Source organism: Corvus kubaryi, unplaced genomic scaffold (assembly GCF_017639235.1).
Source record: "Corvus kubaryi isolate FWS band 111438036 unplaced genomic scaffold, C.kubaryi_AGA036_p1.0 76, whole genome shotgun sequence".
NCBI classification, from domain to species: domain Eukaryota; kingdom Metazoa; phylum Chordata; class Aves; order Passeriformes; family Corvidae; genus Corvus; species Corvus kubaryi.
This window is the reverse complement of record NW_024582063.1, coordinates 9,318,870-9,339,178: the sequence shown is the minus strand read 5'-3', so window position 1 is coordinate 9,339,178 and position 20,309 is coordinate 9,318,870. Positions and strand designations below refer to the sequence as shown.

The 20,309-nt window shown below is 40.8% G+C and overlaps 1 protein-coding gene across 2 annotated transcripts in view; it reads right to left on the bottom strand.

Annotated features, from left to right (window-relative positions):
• Nucleotides 1-418: 418 nt before the first annotated feature.
• LPGAT1 (lysophosphatidylglycerol acyltransferase 1) overlaps nucleotides 419-20,309 on the bottom strand; it is a 60,361-nt gene continuing 40,470 nt past the window's right edge. For both annotated transcript variants that reach the window (XM_042051474.1, XM_042051475.1), the window contains 3 exons: nucleotides 17,688-17,814; nucleotides 10,134-10,240; nucleotides 419-6,216 (listed from right to left, as the gene is read on the bottom strand). In XM_042051474.1, coding sequence (XP_041907408.1) covers nucleotides 6,065-6,216; nucleotides 10,134-10,240; nucleotides 17,688-17,814 — 386 coding nt within the window. In that variant the 3' untranslated portion in view covers nucleotides 419-6,064. The remainder of the gene's footprint in view (nucleotides 6,217-10,133; nucleotides 10,241-17,687; nucleotides 17,815-20,309) is intronic.

Genomic DNA, 20,309 nt, shown 5'->3' with positions numbered 1-20,309 from the left:
ACATTAGAAAGGACAACCAACCCAAGAGACTTCTTCCTTATGCCACAGAGAGCCCAAGGATATATGGGAAGTACTAACAGATTCTAGCTATAGAAAGGTATTGACAAGAAAACCTTATTTTTTTCTCCCCCAGGAGATACTTTTTCTTTACCTTTGAGATGGAAGTAACTGCAGCACATTACACACCTGACCCCCTCATGTGCCTGGTTTTTTACCTGTAGCTTTTTAGTATATTTTTTTGAACAATTTTTTTTTTGTTAAATAGAGACAAAAATGGTTTTTTGTAAACCAGAGTAAGCACATGACATTCACACACCTTTTTTATTTGCTGTTTCAGCTGAAATTAGTGGTATTTAAAAATGGAGAGCATCTTTTCAGAAAAGCTGACAGTTACCAGAACAGCAAAAATACAGTACAGTCCTGAGAGATAAAAATTTATTTATCTGATCAGCATGTCATGATATGGTCACAACTCATACAGCTGACATAGCCAAGAAGGATGTTTTTTCTTTTTAAAAATACATTTTTCTTTCCAGCAGGAAGGATTTTTTTTAAAACAAACATTTCATACTAGGCAGGAATTAAAAACAATGGCTTTTTCAATATGACAACACGGCTGGTTAAGCACTGGATCCCCCACCAGTGTCTTAATATTCAGATTTCAAGTTTTCCCCCCTGCTCCCTAATTCCCCCCACCCCTCACAGAAAAACACCACACAGAAAAACAAGACAAAACCCAGAAGGGAAACAAAGAGGTAGACGTCACTACAACCATGGCGCTGCTTTGGAAATTGTGCGAGATGTCTCGTGATGCTCCAAGGAGTTCCTTTTCCCTTCGTTAAGAGTTGCAGAGCTGGGCCCCAGCAGTGAACATGAGAGGTGACAGGAGCCAAGAGCCATCACCAGCGACAGCTGCCAGGGCTGCAGAGTGAGTGGGGCTGTCCCACCTGGTGCTGCTCTGCCCAGCTGCAGTTGCTTAAAAACAGATCCCTCGTTAAAACTGTGCGGTGTCACACCGACGACAGCCTTGCTTCCAACAAGGCTGGAGTCACGTCCTTCTAGGAGGCAAACCAGGGTCAAGGGGGCTCAGGTTCTGCTCTTGGCACACTCTATGCTCTCAGAAACTTTAAGGAGACTCATTGCTACAGTGACTTGCAGAGAAACTCTGCAGCCCAGGCACCGGCACAGCTTCCAGCGGGTGCTGGAGCAAGTGAGGGCTGCAGAAGCTGCTGTCCCCTCTCCCCCCTACTGCTCCACTCCTCCCCTTACCACTTCTGGCACTGAAACATTTCTCTCTGTCCTTCCTAATAAACAATCTATCACAAATTAACACTGCAGCTGGACAGTGAACCAAAGTGTTATTTTACTATTTGTTGTGTTTATGGTAAGCACAGTAAAGGTTGTGTATCCATTAGTTATAAGCACAATAAATACAACCATCAAAGAAAATCTTCTCATCTATTAAGTATCAGAATCACATGAAACAGTCTTGGAAAAAAAATCAACTCCATTTTTGCCACAGGGAAAAAAAAATGCCCAGGGAAAAGAGAAATGCTGCTTCTGGTATCTGTCTACATTTCTGAAAAACATCTTGGCTACTGGAAAGATTTTATAAAAAAAACCCAATGAAATAAATTCAGCAAAATAATTCCAAACATGACCAGCCCTTTGCAAAACCACTGACAGTCACTCCAGGCTTCCACATCCATTTTATCACACAAAACAAAAATGCAGGTAACAGAGAAGGGAAGGAGACAATTGAGGTGAAGATAACTGGTATAAAAAAAAGCCTGTTCATCATACAATATGAGCATCATGGTGGAGTAATTTTAAGGAACTCACTCATTTTAATAGGACAGTTGTTCAGTGAATAATTATGTCATTATCTCATGATAAAGTAAAAGGTCTAACTTTAAAATGCATAGAATCCTTTCAATGACTTCTATCACAGCCAGGCAGCTTACAGTTCTTACAGAAAAAGCAGAGCTGCTCAGAAGCATTTCTAATGTATGCAGACATTTTAAACCAGAGTATGGTTTCCATTTTGCTCTTCCCATTGTTGCTCTGTATTTTTTAAAAGAAGTGTAAAAACTATCAAATATGCAATTTTGCAAAATAACCCTTTATTTCATATGGCTCCATTATTTCCAAAAAAATACAGAATCCCAGATGTATAATTATTTTGTGTGATTGTATCAGATCACCACAGAATCTCCAGCTGACTGTCAAGAGAATGCATCCAACCCTGGGCTTGTGATTTGGAAATCCCAGTTTTAAGTACCTTTGGTCCCAAAATTTATGTCAAGGCAAAGCGGAGCAGTTGAATCCTGTCACACACAGTGATCGGTATCTGTTATTATCTTGTACAAACAGGTGAGAAAAGTTATCAGCACTTTATGGCAGTGTCACACAACAAAAAGTTACATCATCTGCAAACCAAGTGAACAATGAACAGTACCACAGTGATCGCTTTATTTTTACTGCAAGAAGATGCACCTTATTTGTGACGCTGGGGGAGGAGGGAGAGGGAAGCTTTTAATTGTCCAGGAAAGCAAGGTAAACTGAAAATTCACTTTTCAACATCTGCTGAGAGCAACTTAAGAAAAAAAAGGAAAGAAAAAAAGAAGAAGAAGAGACACCATGGTTGCAAGACTCAACAGAACCACGCGTGGAACCCAAGTGAGACCGAAATGAAGGCACACTCACCCCAGGGCACTGAAGAAACTGCTTGGCATGGATGGGCATGTGCTCTTCACATCATGGGATTCACAGAGCAGCAAAACTAAACCGTGAGGACTGACACAACTTCAACTCTAACAACTTCTTTATGAACAATTAAACACAGAAACGTGGAGATGTTTTGTGGGCAACCCTGGCAGAGAACCATCCTTATTATTCGCAATGCACACAAATTGCTCTGTTCTCACTTCTGCGTGCAACAGCTTTCAGTTAGAATTTTTTCTGTGGGCTTTTCATTTTTGATCATTTTACACATTTTTCCATTATTTTTCCCCTCATATAAATTCAGTGTTACATTAATTTGTGATCAACTGTATGGTTCATTAACATCACAATCAAAATACATTTTGAACTCTCCAGAGAAGGCAACCCATAGATAGCAAAGCAAAATGCCCACTACATCCAGAACTGCAGCCAACTGCCAGAAGGTAGAACTGAACTGCAACCGACAGGAATTCATGTTTTAAAGACTCGCCTGCTAAGCTCCAGTCTGGAGCAGCACGGTATTTTTAGCACAGAATTTCCTACATACTGTATCCATTGTACATTTTTCCCTTCATAGCAAAACTTTTCTCTCACTTACTGTCTTTCATGAAGCAGCATCCAGGATGATGCTGGGAGGGTCCTTCAGAGCTGCTTTCCAATGGTTTTGTTCTGGTGTCACCCACAGCAACTTGGCCATAAGGAGCCGCGGTGTCAGGTGCTTTTCCCGTTTTCCAGCACAGGCAGGAGGGGAAGCCTGCCACGTGACACCATTTCCTCACCCTACTGAAACAACAACCAGCACTTGGAAACAAACATCTCGCAAGAGTAAGAACTACAGAGGAACAAAGTGAAAATGAACAGGACCAGATCAATCAAACGCTTGTCTGAAACATTACTGTGCAGTGCTAGTTTCTTGAGGCAGCACGTGAACACTCACTATTGACTGCAACCCACTGGGGAAAGAAAATAAAAATACTGCATTTGAAAAAACAAGATGCTCTTACATGGAGTTCACAGGGTCTATAAGGAACAATCTCCTGATGTGAGTAACTGCTGTGCAATCTGCTTATATAAACTTCCCTTTTTGCATCACTCCAGTCTGTCCTAGCTCAAAATAAAATGAGCTGTACTCTGGGCATCTCTGTGGTTCTGATCAAACTACGTGGGGGAGGACAGCAGTGAGTAGCTTGCCACCTGCCTTTTGCAGTCTTTAGAGTCAGTCCCATGGGCAGCAGAAATAAGCACTTACACGTAACAGTGCTGGGCTGCCCCAACATCCCCCTGTACAATGACAGATTAAATACATTCATTCCATCAGCTGAACTTTAGCAAGAGCAATGTAAAACAACAAATACTCCCCAGACTCCCTCCCTATCAGGGCATACCTACCTCTTTTTAATGGTTACACCAGGATTCGGGTGCAGAGATGGTATTTATGAACAGCATCTTGCCTAAAACACAAAGCTATTGGCAACCACTGTCCTTTGCCTCCAGCCTGCAGTGGTTTTGTGGAGTCAGGGAGGGAACACACACTTCAGGGGACCTTACTGTGGTGTGTCATTTTGCATCCATCCCCACTGAGCAACCACTGCTGCATGTGGGGGGGCAGGGATGGCATATTTGACAAGGTATTTTTCCACAAAGCCATGGAAATTGGCACTGCCTCATGTTTTGGTATGCTCTTTGCCCCCCCACCCCCAAACGGGAACACTGGCAAGGTTTTGTATTCTGCACACCACCTCCTGTGATTCATGTAGCAGCAGAGGGAGACAGAAGGGGAATCAATATTGCTAGCTCAGAGCCAAAACTACTGAGGGCTTACTTTGTTCTCAACAAAATTACTCTGTCAAAGGCAGTATGCCAACATCTGAAGTTCTGGCTACCCTGCCTGTATTTAGAGAGATTAGTTTTATTTTAGGAACAGTTCTCACAAATCTGTGCATAATCACATAAACACAATGCCAACCAGACCTGCCAGAAGTAAGGCTGTACATCACAGACATCCTTTCAAAAGGATCCTGCACTACACATCTTAAAGTGTCTTCTGTTCCCATCTGCCCTTCAGTTCTACCCATCCTTCTTCCAGTAAGATTCTAGCAGTAGGATTTTAGTGGTGAGCTAATTAATACTGCCCTCCATGTAGTTATTCAGAATATTTACCATACTTATTTTTTCAGTAGTATCTTCCTACAGATTTATGATAGCAATTACACCTATTTTTTCTTTTTACGAAACTAGTTTTTCTTCTATTACTCTTTAGCAAAACATTAAGATGGTTGGCATTGAATTATTTAAACTCTCCCACAAGTATATTTAGCACTGTTGCGACTAGCGGGGAGAAAAAGGCCTCTATAAACCACTCCAAGGTCACCTTGGTTGGACTGCAGTATACAAAATACAAAGGTGGCTAAAAATCACCAGCAGCACCGGCAGACCTTCAGAAACAGCTAGAATTGCTGTGCCCTCCAATGCGTGACAAAGCTTCCCTCTGTTCCCTAAGTTTTATGTCTTTCCTTCACTGTTTTTTCACCTTTAAAAGTGCATTTTTGAAACTGATGATGAGGGTTGAGCTGTATTCTGAACAAAAAGGGACTTTAACCGAGTGACTTTGTATTTTCCAAGTTTCCCTATAACACGAGATGCTGGTAGCCCACAGAACTCAGAGAGCTGATGGCAAGACCACAGCAGGGATGGGCTGATTCATCCCATGTGGACAGCTTTTAATCACACTGTGATGCTGCAATGCTTTTTGAGGACCAGCTCCTCACAGGACAGACCTGACACTGGATCTTATTTGGGTGTTTGGTTTAGATCAATGTGTCTGGTACAACAGCTGCTGACTGCGTAGCCACAAAGACACCTCCACCAGCTCTGTCGAGGATCTCTGACTCCAGCACAATGAGCTGCAATAAAGTACACGTTGTGCAAATGAGGAATCTCTACCACACCAATGCTGTACACACTACTGAAGAGACAAGTTGCTGAATTTTCTGAGCTCTAACTACAATGCCAAGAAATACTTGTGGTGACAAAGCTTTCTTGTCACAGACATTCTTCTACGGTGGTTGTACAATTGCACCTTTTGTCCAAATGCTGAATTTGCTTAAGTGTGGGTGAGAGTATACATTTTTAAAAATACAGACAATTCTTAAAATAATACATCATCAGGTCACTATGTTACTGATCTTCACTTTTAGTGGAGTTTAAAATTCCCCCAAAGAGAGGTAAAAGTCCATCCAGTATTTTCCTTTACTCTTGAATATTCACATTTGCACATACAACATGATACTCATTTGCAAGAGCCTGGATTCCCATTGTGTCCTCAGGTCCCATTCCGCTTTTAAAATAGGCAATGGTACAAATACTGAAAGAGGCAGTACCACATCCCTCCTGACAAAAATGCAAATGATTGTATGGCAACCAGCCACAGGTTACTGAGGGTCATCTCCCGAGAAATCGCCTTTGTCTGACCCTGGGGCGGTGGAAAAGCTCCTACAAGAGAAAAGAAAAGACACTGAATGCTTTGCACAGGAATGACAGCCTTACTGCATGATTCTTTACCATCACTGCTTGTCCCAGCAATGGTGCCCACACACAATTAATTGGGCACTGCTCCATTATGCTGTCAAACTTATGAAAGACTCTCCAGCATTACCAGACACCTTCAAGAAAATAAAATACCTCAAAACAAAACACGACCCTGTATCTTCATTACTATGAACAATTTTAATTGCCTTATAAGCTTTAAGTATAAGCCTGAAAGCATTCCTTAGAAGCTGCTATCACTGTACTCAACCTTTGCAGAGAGATCCAATTGTCAACTAAGTTTTGTGTTATTTCTGAAGTTTTATTAGTATCTCCATGATCAAATTGAATGGATTCTATATTAAACTTTACAGCTGTTTGGTGCTGATATTGTGTACTGTGAAGAAGCAACACACACACATTCCTGAGATTCCTCTTGAAAAGGTAAATACACACATACACTTCTTTAAAAGAACAGCTTCCACATATTGTTTGAACACTCAGTCATACTAAGGAAACACTGTAATTTGCCATGGAGTTTTCCAGAAATTCTTTACTGAAATCCTTGCTTCGATGGGAAAGACTGAAAGAGATTCAGCTGACAGTAAAATTTGGTTTTTCCATACTTTGACTTTTTCTGACTTGCAACACTAAATTAAATGTGCCTGAATACATCCGAGCTTTATGATCATAAGCAAACTATTTGCATATATTTACATCAACATATTAAATCATTTGTGTTACATTTCACTGAGATGCATAAAGCCTTGATGACACGAAGCACTTTGGTTATTATTAATCCTGAACATGGGATATAAAACTCTGAATATACCAGAGAAGATGATGTACTTGCTGCAGCATTATGGAGTCTCAACTTCTCTCAGAAGAACATGAAATTAATGATTCAAAGAGTAAAGATGCAGCAGTGTCAACTTTTAATCTTAGGAACCACACAATTTGGGCAATTAGATACCATCAGCAGCTTATCTCTGTGCTTCACATTTGCAATCACTGGAGGAACTGCAATCAAGCATTTAAGACAAAGCTTTTCTTCCTGCATGAATGCTCCATGCTCTTAATTAAAAAAAAAAAAAAAGGAACACCAAAGCAAACAAAGAAAAAGCCTAAAAACCCCCTTGATGAGCCCCATCCACCTCTCCCTGATAGGTATTTCACACTTGGGCAGATTTGTCACATCTTTATTCCCCAGTAACTCACAGCTAAGCTTCTATCTGTTCACTCTATGCTGGATTTGTTCTTCCATGGCCCATTTGTTTTTCTGTACAACCACTGACCTCTGGTTTAAATACCTTTCCTTGTTCCCTGGTAGATACAGAGAGCTGGGTCTTCCCCCCCGCTCCCAAGCCATCTTTGACCCTTCCCCTTCCCAGCTGAGACAAGCCAAGTACTTTTAGTTGACCTTCACAGAAATGACTCTACCTTCCCCTTAATCTCAGCTCCCGTTACCTTTCCCTCATCCCAGTTCAATTTGTGTTTCTCGACATGGATGATGGACCTGTACACTGGATTTCCAGATGAGGTTTCAGACCTGCTACAACAAAGTGTTTCCATAGCACTGGGGATGCCATTCCTTACTTTTTTCATCAACTCACACCACTTGGCTTCTGAGCACAGGGAATGAGGAGCATGATGACTTCAGGATGCAATCACTCATTTCCAAGTGCTCCTAGATTATGGTTGGGTTTTCTTCCTTAATTAGTTCCTGAGTGTTTTTGTCCTGCTAAATGTAATCTCATGTGTGTTACTGTGGGCTTCAAGGTCATCCTGCTGAAGAGTTCAGGGAAATCAAGAACAAATTTTTCACTAGCTGCCTAAACAGGAGTCTGTTACCTACAGCTATTAACTCGAAATGGTTTTAATTTTAGAAATGGAAAGTGTAAAATGCACCTGTAAAAAATTATGGGATAGTTTCATGTGAAATTTTAGGCATACTTTTTTTGGTTTGATTTCCAGAGGTCTATTATTACAGGTTTTCCCCAGGTGATTTAAGTTCTTAACACTTAAGAATATAGCAAAATTGAGAAAGGTGCTTTAGGCTTTGTTTCCTTCTCTTCCCAAATAAAAATATGCCAAGAGAATGTATCCTTACCAACTATACTGTCAATGCAAACTTTTGAAGTTTCATGGAGCATTAAATGTCACTCCAGCTTTATGAAGTAAGCTTTATTAAGAGAAGTTCCTCGGCAGTGTGAATTGTAAAATAATATAATGATGATAATGATAACAATAATAATGATTAATAATAACAATTGAAACAGCTCTAAGTCTTAAAACCACACCCACTTGTGACCATGTACCAGGTCAGTACAAAGCTGGCTCTTCAGCAGCCTCAGGGATTCCCCTCACGATCAACCTCAGCACCTTTCCAAGGGGTTTCCAAAAACTGTAGCAGCACTTTTTCAGTAGGCCAACTAAAGCAATGCCAGCAAGTTCTCAAAAAAGTATAAATGGCAGTAACTTTGAATTATGCTAATTTATGCCTAATAAGGCCCTATGTCACAGCATTTACATTTAAAACATGTCTTTATTAATTCATACTGATTGCACTGGCAAATTAATACCGATTACCCTATTTTGGAAGTGCATTTTAATGAATAAATCTGATTATATTAATTATACTCTCAGAAATTCTGGACTAGTTAGATTTTCTGGGTATGTCTTATTTCAATAGCATAAAATAATGTCACAAACCCAAGACTTCTTTACAATCTATTTGCTACACTTGTATTTTTAAAGATATTCACAAAGTCATTTGTCTAATAAAGTGCAACATATGCATTTGGATGTGATTTATATAGCAGGGTGTGACTTTGCCATCAATGATGGCTGAGTAACAGCAGTATTTCATAAAACAAAATACAACTCTGAGTTGTTAAAGAATTCTATTAATCTCTTTAAGCACTTGGATTGATAAATTAAGCACTCAAAACTAAATTAAAGCAGCCTTTGTAATAAATCATCTCACAAAAGAGGCATCTTTAACACAGTCACCCAGGAATACTAAACTCAGCTGATTTGAGACAGCGAACACTCTCCCCATCAACAACTGTGATTTGCTAATGAAGAGAATATTTTTCTTTAGAGACAAGTTATATTACTTCATCTGGAGTTTTCCTACTCAGTCTACGTTTTATAAACTTCCTTGACTCTATATCAAAATCAACCCCAAATTTTTCCTCTCTGGACTTTTGTTTTTCTGCATTATTATGATGCATTCCTGTATTTTGTATGCTGAGCACGCATTTCCAAATCCCGTTCCCCACTCTCCCTCCCACTGAAGGGCAAGTGACATACTTCAGTATCAACTGATGGAGTAAAGAGCCCTGAGCAAACCCCTCTACAGTATTCTAAATCACATGTGTGCCAGTATCCCTTCAGTGATGTTACTGATGCCCCAAGTTTATTCCAATTCCTCTGCTCCATTAGCATGGGAAGTGTATGATGACAGGAGTGATCCTGGCAGCAAGGAGGCCAGCACTGACAGCACAGATCACAGCTCCAAAGACTGTATGCCATGTAATTCTCACAGATCCTTCCAATCATCCTTCCAACCATGGATCTTTGCACATTGCTAAATTATCCCACTCCATGAAATGCCACCTTTCACAGCTAAACTGTGTGTTACTGTTTGACAGCTTCCAAACACTACCCTAATTCTGACGTTGCCTAGGTAACTTACCTTTCCTAGATAAAAATCATACTTTTTTGGCACGTAAGAAGCAGTAATAATAATAATAATAATAATAATACTTGTATCTCCTGTATGCCTGTGAAGAATGCTTACACATCCTTAAACCATTCTGAGATCCTTGTAAGAGAAGTCATTAGCAAAGCCCAGTTCTCTTTGCTGGGTATCATCCTACCTGTTTCATAGAAATGTGTCAGGAGGTCCTCCTTTTCAATGAATCGTTGATACAGCCAGTTTGTAAGAGCTTCAGGCTCTGCAGGTACATCTTTCACTGGAAAAATCCTATCAAAGAAACAAACACAAATTAAACCTAGCAAATGTATTCTGCATGTGGAGAACAAAACTCTTCTTCTGCCCCAGCCCACCACAAAACACAGAGAACAGAACTTTTGTGTAAATCTAACTGCATGATTTGCACTCTCTCCAACTCAGAGATCACAGAGGCATTAAAGATACAGAAATGGAAAACTCCAGGTTCCCATCCAGAAGCACACAGAAGACACCAGCATCAGTCTCCATCAAATGCTGTACTACAGCTTTTGATAAAAGCTACTAAGTTGCTGGGTTTTTTTTAATAGAATGCCCCCACACTATATTACTACCTCCCCAAAAAATACAAACCAAGGAGGAAGGAAAGAAATAAAAAAATAAGAAAGTTCATCCACAGCTTTGAAGAAACAATTCAGCAGGCAGAAGCCACATAATGACATCACTAAGCACCAAGAGCTCTCCCACATCCCAGAAAACAAGCTCTCTGTGCTTTTCAAAGGATGCTGGCAGCTTTCTCTGAAATTTCCAAGGCAGGTTTTACACTGAAAACTGACCCTGTAGTCAGATACTGCTGCTCTGTCTTAAAAACACCCATGGAAGAATTGCCAGTGCTTTGGTACTTCGACGCTGAATATTAGGTCTGCTTAGAAAAACATAACGAGGGCAGTATTCACTGTGGTACACACAGCCCGAAACCCTCAAACAACCCACCATACCTCACTGGGTTTTTTTTCAAAGTAGAACTTCCAGTCTTACAGTAGCTGTGAAACCTCCTCAGCAGACCCTCAGTGTCTTTTGATGTATACAAGAACTTAAATATCCACTGTGTTGTACTGGGAGGCCAATGCAGAAGAGGTTTGTGTATCAGGCTAACCTGAAAAATTCCCACTCTGAAATGCAAGGCCTTTACTGTAGGTTTCTGTTTCCAGGTGAGCTCCCACTTAGCCTCTCATCTACATCATGCTTCTATTTTCATTAGTGGATTTTCATTTCATTTTCAATAGTCTTAATTGATAATACTGCAAGAAATTGGAAGCAACACCACAATCACCTGGGCAGCCTCTGGACAGATATGGGAATGTCAGAATAAGAAAATAAGGCACTTCTGAAGAATGCTTTTGTTGCTGTTACAGTTTTCAAAATCTCTGCCTGCTTTGTTGCCAAGTCATTTGCCCTTCTTCCTTTCAGTTTGATGCATGGAAAAATAAGCTGTAAGTGGGGGAGTCAAACAGCAAAGTATTGCTCTAAGGAGTGAATTACAAATCACAGTGCTTTGGCATACAGAGACAACCTCAACATAAGGAGATGAGCAACTTTATTTACAAACTATGGTATCGACATGAACTCAGCTATCTCTGCAGCCCTTGAAGTAATTCTACCTACGTCTTCCTCACACTGGAGTTCTCTATGCTCCAGTAAAGCCAGTCTTGGTAACCAGAAATTGGCAACTGTTATCTCAGATAAAGCAGCTGGAAGAAGAGTCTTTGGCCAAAGACAAATGTTATGAAATGGTGCTTCAGTAAGCTGCTCAAGTTTTCAGTCTGCATATTAAGAACAAAGACAAACAATAAAAAACTATTTTATCTTGAAGCCCAGATGCTGTACAGCAGGTTAAAATTAAACCACGTAGCAGCAAGTAAAAAACACACCCACAGAGCAAGGACCATTTTGTTGAGGGTAGAACACTAAGAAAGACTTACACTGTGTCCCCAAACACAACCAAGATGCCAAGCACTATTTTTACTCTCTTCTGCCTATCTGCTGTGAAGAGATAAAAGGCTCAGCAACTGAATATTGTGTTTCACAGAGTATTTTTGAAGGACAGATGCTTGCTTACGCAGGTTTTAAGAGGTTTCAGAACTACGAGAACGTGTGTTGCCTCAGGACAGAAGTGTAGGGTTACCCGGCTTCACATGCAGCCTCCATTGTAAAGTCTAAGATACTCTTCACCTCTGCCTTCACCTCTCCCTGACCTAATGGGTAACAACTTTGTTTTGCCAAGAAACGAAAAGTCTGAAAACATCACAGGATCTTGCAAGATACCTGTTAGGAACAATTTTTGAGCTGTGCTTTAATGGAGCAGCAAAGTGGCACAGGTGATACCAGCACTCTGAGAGACTAATGGAATGCTGCACACCACTTCCCTGCTTGAACCCATCCAGCTCTTGTGTGAATCAATAACACTGCCAGAATGCTTCAATCTCTGGATATAAACTGCTGCTTAGAGAAGCAATCACTGCTACACCCAGTTTGAATGAATACGAACAGAATGAAAAACAACTGGTTTTCCAATAATGCTACACTGGCTGCCCCAACTTAGCAATGATAAGTGCTAGTGTATTTGGAAGCATTTTCAAATGTATTTTTAGATTATCCTGAGTTATTTTTACCAGCAGAACATTCTTACTAATGACTGATCTAAATTAGAGATTAAGTACTTTTTAAAAAAATCCTCAAACTCTGGAAAGAAGCCCTTTCTGTACTCGATAAGGCAAAGCTAACCCCCCCCTATATTTAAACTAAACATACTGATAATGCCACGGTTCTCTGCCCATCAGATGGCTCAGCTGGCATCTGTGTTTTACAAGAACACTCTCTTGAAGGAGACTGGGTTCAGGAAGGTAATTGATCAAGTCTACTGTTACGAAACTCCCCACACAGGAGATCCAAAACAATGGCAGAGAGCCACTGCCCCAATGGGAGCAGGGTCATCCCCAGCCACTGGATGCTGACATCTGCCAGGTCCAGTGTTAAAAGATGCAGGAAACAGCTCCTTATTTCAATGAGATATGTAAACAGGTGTCCATGTGGTCAGGGCACGAGCATCACCTTGGCTCTACCCCACCTTTGGGTCTGCAGCATGAGGAATGCCATTAGAAGCAAACAGTTTGCTGATCTCCTCAGGAAAATAAAATATCATCAAACAGAACTGCCAAGGCAAAGAATAAGGTCAACACGTAACATCTGAAGCTCCTGGAGTTTCTTGGGCACTTGCATCTTTCTAGCTTTTGGGCAAAACTAACCTCACACTGCATTAAAAATAAGAGCATCTTTGTTCCTGGTGTGGCAAACAAGGAATTTAACAGGACTGGATAAGAACTTGACCAGAAAATTCAAGGAGAATGGAAATACCTTTTTTTTGCTTCTCATCATGGGAACAGCTGCTCTTCTGTCACTGGGGAAAGTGGGAAAGGGGTAAAAGTAGTCACAGCACAGGCTGCACCCTGGGAAGTTAGAAGTGGTGGTGGAAATAAAGACACATTCCAGAGGGAATCTGTGAAAGAATCTTTTTTCAGTGATGAAGCATTATCCTCCAGCTGGAGGCACCTACTGGCAGCTGCAAGGTGACAACACCTGCGGGACACTCCAGGTACCTGACTGGGGGACAGCAACTTCTTAAACCACTGCACAGATTTGTGTCCATGTCCCAAACCAGAATATATTAGAATAAATGACAGTCCAGGAAAGAAGAAAGGATTGTTAAAAACAGGAGATGTAACTGCCAAAGACATGTTGGCATATGTGAGAAATTGTGGGGAATTAGGTACTGATAGGCCGTTTCTCAGAAGACACCAAAGAATTTTCAGAAATAAGGCATATTTAGAAACATTTCATTTCTTTTAACTGGTCCTTATTGGAGAAACTACCTCTGATTCTGTATTTAAATTCTGAAGTTCACAGCTACCACTTTAAGTACTAATTGCCTTTTATCACCTGTCCTACCCTGAACTGAAGTTCTGTATTACTCGCTACTCCATGTAAGTCATGATATTATTTGCTGCTTCAATGGCTCTAAATAAATCCAGGACAGTGGAGGCTGTTGGTAGATGTCAGGCATGACCAAAAATAAGTTACTTGCGTAAAAAAGTGCATTAAAATACACTGCCAAATGGGATGCCCTTCTGCAACACTCATCCAGCAACCACAATGCATTTCATCTTATTTATAGCTCGGAGCCTGGCTTATTTCAATAAATCTGTATCAATGCAGACACAAAAATAGAACTTCCTCAGCAGCTGAAGGCTTGTTTCAGCAGCAGCAGCACAGCACAAAAGCTGGCACGGAGAAGAAAGGTGACAGAGCTGGGAACAGCCCGTGTGGCACTTCACGCACAGCCACCCCTGCGTCAGAGCTGACTCGGGCTGGCTCTGACGTCAGGGCTGCTGCACCACAGCCACCGTCACACAGCCCCAGCGTGGGATGTGGGCATCCAAGGGCATCACCCCGTGGAAAACCAGGGCAAAAAACCCAGCCCTACACCATTCCTGACTGAAGGGATGCTAAGCACCGAGTCAGCTTCATACCCAGGGTGTTTTCAATTTGTAAGTCTCGGGTTTTGCACACAGGACTGCAGCACTTGAGAAATTACTGCTGGACAAACTTGACTGGCTGAGAAACACCAAGCCAATCACACTAATGAAGTGCCTGGTGCAAGAGGAAAAGAAATAAACTGCAGACCTGACTCCTGGCACAGAAATGGTGGGAGCTGAGAACTGCAGCCAGTCCGTGGCCTCACTGGACACCAAACACGGACACCGAACAACTCAGCTTATTTCTGCTGAGTGGAAGTGCAGTGAGGCTGCATTTCTGGTCAGCACACACCACGCAATGACCCAAGCATAAAGCTAAGCCATTTGAGAAGAGCAAACAAACCTTTCCAACAGACTCATTACAAGGCAGATCTCATAGTGATGGCCTCTAGTTTGACAAGCCTTGCACCAGATGGACTGAAATCTCCCACTAAAATCCCAGTGCCATTTGACCTGGAGCAAGTTCATTAGGTATTTTCCTTGAGTGTTTTGTTTCAGAGAGCAAACCCAGTATTGCAGCACTTTCCAGTAAGTTCTGAGACAAGTCAGTCAGGGTCAAAAAGTTATTCAATAGATGGGTGAAGCTCTCACACCTTGTGTTTTTAGATTCAAACTTGGTAATTGTTCATTTTAAGTTTCTTTTGACATCCAGAGGAAAACCAGGCCACAGCTTAGCCTAATTATGAACTTCTGAGAAATGTGTCATTGGGACTGAAATCGAGGCTTGAAAAGCAAGGTTCAACTCATTATCAAAATTGAGCTTTCAAAAAAAAAGATTACTGGATTAAACCAAGCCTTCTCTGCCATTTCCATCAGCTAGAAAAGCACCTAAAACTGGTAACATAAGGCTCCTTGCTGTGCTCTCTACACTTTTCTGTTGCTCCCTGAGTAGAATGAAAAAGAAATAATCCTGCAGCAAAGGCCCAGGCTATGAGAAAAGGAATCACTAGATTAGAAAGTCTGTAAGGCAAAAAGAGACAGGTGGTGATCAAAGGGCACAGCAGAAGGGACTGAGTGAGCCACCACAACAAAAGCAGCTCTGCAGTCTCTTCTGCTCCAGTTTGAGCGGCACAGAAAATGTTCCTTTCTTCCCCACTGCTGTCATACATCAGTACCTTGCTGTGGACTACTCTAAAAGGGAATAAGCATGTTTAAATCCTGATTCTTCTTTCATATAGCAGAGATGGCATCCGGACAAAACTATTCTTTGCTTTTTCCAAAGGGTGCTGCTTTTTCCCCCTGTTAACTCAGTTAAAAGAAATTACATGAGAAGCTATTGTGCTCTCTTTCCAGTTATTCAAAAATTACCCTTAAAATTTATTTCAAATGTAATCTCCCAAGACATTCCAAATTACAAAAAAAAGAGCAAAATTTTATTGCAATAAATGCAGGAAAAGTGGAGTATAATACCTATGCAGACAGACTTGATGTACATTTAAAGAAAATTTCAGAGGATATCCATGTCAAATGCAGGAAAATAGAAACACACCTCTGACAATTTCCATATTTTTAAAGACAAAGTTCATTTTATCTTGGGTTTTCCTTTGCTAACTGAGCTTGTTTCAAAGAACTTCTTTACCTCTTTAACAACTTTAGCACAACCTTTACAAGGGACATCTCAGGCCTCAACACCACACAGGCCTTTCCAGACCTCAGTCACTGATTTAATCCCTGCCTACACTGTTAAGGGCAAGGAGTAGTCAATACCCAATTGTTATCAAAATTAAGAACTACTGAGGAACAGCTGGGGGCAGCTAAGGCAGGATATGAGCAAACTCTGTAAAATCATAGAGCATCACTGGGGGACCACTCATCCACTCCTGGCAGGAGAGGGGAAATGGGGTGCTCCCGCTGAAGGCATCAAGTGGAGAACTTAGCAGGATCAAACAGAAACCCTCCTGGCCACCACCCTCCCGAGCAGCTACACATTGCGCCATGGGAAATTGTAGCAGTCTAAGCAGGTTAAAGTGGTTCAGTGCAAGAAAGGTTACGTCATATTTAAGCTTGTGCTCAAAAATAAGTGTGAATATACATTCAGAAGCAGGAAATGAATTCAAGTTAATTTGCTGTTGTTTTTAAAGAAAGTATTTTTGGAAATACTCTTTAGTAGAATTCTAAATACATTCAACTTGCAATTAAGCCAGAGATCTGAGAGAGTACTAAGGTGACCTGAATAAAGCACAACAGATACAATGCTATCTTATATAAATTAGGGTGTAAGTATGTTCACCTTCAGGGAAACTTGGAAGGTAGCTTTCTATAAAAAGTAAGGACAGATTTAAACATGGCTGTGGAAAGGAGCTCCAGCGAGCAGCCTGTATTCTGCACCACATAACACTGACACAGCAGTGATGCTGGAGAAGGTCATTCCCACTTAAACTGCCACCCAGGGGATCCACAGGGATACTTGAAAGCTTTCTGTAAAAGTCTAAAAACTCTCCAAATCATCAGAAGGGAGTAAGACAAAATAATGTGATTCTGGGATAAAATGCAACAACTTATTTGGTTTAGGAAAAGTGTTACAATACTCCTGGAGATTTCAGACTTGCATTAACTGTAATCTAAAAGCAAAATGCAACTTCTCTCTCCACCAGTTTAGGTCTTGAGTCAAATAACTGCTGAGGAGAAAAGTTTTAATGGTCTCCCATCCTAGCTGTCAATGAGAGTTGTAACACTTTCCAGCTGCTTTTTCCAGTTGCTTTCCTCAACTACTTAAAGTATTCTTTGAGTGAAAAAGCTTTTCTTTGTCAGAAAGTTAGATATAATAATCTATTAGGAAATCTGTTTATTTAACAACAGTGATTTTTAATTTGTTGTCATTACTAAAAAACAAAATTAAAAAAATTCAAGTTGGGTTTACCAACACCTTAACATTAAGGTGGAAAAGATGACCTAGCTAGCCTTCAAAAATATTCCTCACAACTCTATTCAACCACAAGACATTAATCCAAAACTTAACTGTCTGTCCTAAGATAAGGAATAGTCACTGAACTTTTAAAAAAAAAATAGATCGTGTTTAAATGAGTTGCCCACCTTTGTGAGACACAAAAATCCCACTCCCACTGCTAATGATTTCCCATATCCTGAACTGATACAACTGATTTGTGAATATTTAAGTTCAGTGTAGGAGGAGCAGGTTTATTTCCTACCTGTAATGTACATGTGTCACTGTTGGTTGTCGGTAGCCAAGAATCCAAGTTTGGATGTCTATAGGTTCAGCTTTGGGATATGCAATGGTTGTATCTATCACCCACTGGAGGCCTTTGGATTTGCTCTCTAGGAATAAAAAGCAAATTGCATGTCACTTATTTGAGAGTTATTCAATTTTTATATTATTTCATGAAGTATGAGGCACGAGACCATCAAAAATCAAATCCAGATTTCATTACAGAGCACAGAAATACTCTTACAAACTTCAGCTAGACCTAGATTTTATTTTCGTGGTTATTTCTGTTGCTCTTACATACTGTGGTACGCAGAACAGAACAAGTTCACTCACCAGGTATGAGTACAGTCACACAACATCTTGGCCCCAAAGTCAGATGCTTCCCCCCCATTCACTAGAAGGAAAAATCCCAACATAAACATCCAAGCTCCCTGGTCTGCACTTCAAGCACATTTACACCTGGTCCCTTCTAAAAGATCATTGATGGAGCAGCAGCCATGCAGACCCCTCAAAGGTTCTTAAAAATGTGAGGTGCAGGAAATACAGAGGAAATACACCACTTTCAGGGTGTATTCAGGGTAAGAAGGCAAGGAACAGAAGATGGTCAGTTTTCACAGTGGGGAGGATACTGCACCCACGAGGTTCCAGGAAAGGCTGACACCAGTCCATGTTCATATGCCACTCAGCTTACTTAGAAACTGAAAAAAGGATCAAAGGAGGTGAAAATATTTGCTACTAAGATTATTGAAGAGAATCAAATCTGTGGGTCCCTTCCAACTCAGAATATTCTGTGACTCTGTATAAAATCTGAATATAGGTTACTACCAGCAACAGTCTAGGTCATAAATCAACCTAGCCACGACCCCTCTCTGGCACATCTTCAATTCACAGGTTTGCTAAGAGGGAGAGCAGCAGATCTGTAGAGCAAACCAAGAAGGAAGGCCACACTGCCAAGATGGCACTTTGAGTTTAGCTTGTCAATTTTCTCTCTGTTCTAGAGCTGTCTTGTGTTTGAGCTCATGTTATGCCCAGGCCAGCAGAGTAATGCTCACCTACTGCTTGAGACACCAGTACAGCAATATGCTCACACCACACCAGGCAGTATTTTTGAGGATTTAAAAAACTGACTATCAGAAACAGCCACCCATGGGCAAGAGCATGTAAGAAGTGTTAGCTTTTAGTACAAAGCACAATACTCTTCAAGCCTGCAGCGGAGAAAGCTACAAAAGGAATGTAATAGAGGTTGACAAGAACACTGTCAGCACCAAGAACATGTATGGGGATTGACTGTTCACCATCCTTCTCAATACAAGAACAGACACTCAAAATTCAGCCAAGAGGAAAAGTTTTCAAAGCAAACAGAAAAATTATTCTGTGGGGAATTCCTTGCTAAAGGACATCAAGGATGCCAAGAGTCGGGTTCAAGAGGAAATTGAGTAAGTACATGGAGGGTTAACTGACCAGGCAGAAACCCCCACCTTGGGGAAACCCACCACACAGGAAACTGTCAGAAGCTTGGAGAATATGTGGGAGAAGTATGATGCAAGTGTGCTGTGTTCACACTCTTCCTCTGGAATCCACCTGGAGTCATGGACAAGATGTTGGGCTAGACAGATGTGTGGCCTCGCCCAGAGTCGCCGCTCTAATTTTACAGCAGCCCTACCACACACCTGAAGAGATGTGCAGCACTCAGTCTGAGCAGCACCCTGAAAGCCTCAGTTACTGACTCCAGCTAGAATGTACATGCAAGCACTGGCTTGCCAGTTTCTACCTGCATTTAATTTCATTTAATTTGCATTTGATTTAATTTAATTAAGTGTGAAAAGAAAATTACAGCAATGCCATCACATGTATCTATCAATTATTTTAACAAGCAGCCAGTGTTTTCTTGGTGTCTGCTCATCAGTGGAGTTGTAGTGCTTCGTTACAAATGCACTACTCCAACAGGGCTAGACAGCATCTCCTAAAATTTAGGTTATGAGTTCTTAGTAGCATGCAACATGCTAGTCTAAAATTTGACCCAGGGCAAGCTGCTCAGGTCAAGCTGAAACATTCAGTGTTACCTTCTGGAAATACAGTATTTTAAACCCCTGACAGACATGTGAAATGAGAAGTGGAGGCTGCAGGCTTGCCAGCATCATGACAGAGTGCTTGTCAAATCTCTCGTAAGAAAAGCACTAACTACAGAGTGCTCCATTTTAAAAGTAGCAATGATTCAGAGAAGAGCCAATATGAAATTAATATTAAATCAACAGAACTATTAATTTAGAAATAGATTTTGAAACAAAGTCATTCAAGTTATTATTTTCCCAGATGTAAAGCAAGAATGGATAAAGACAAGCAAATTGCCTAAGTGAGTAAGCAAAAAAGATCATTAATTGCAATTAAAAAGTGCCAGATGAATATGGGCACATTTTCTTATTATTTACAGTAAAGCATTTCAAAATAATTTATTCAATATTTAGCTGTATTTAAAGCTGTTCTTTCAGTGGATAATGGTTTGCACTTCATTAAGGGAAGACTCCTGCAGTTCTCTGCTGTGCTGATTTCCTACCTTCTGCTTTTGTGGAGGAGAGCTGCTACTGCACTCGATTCCTGAATCCAG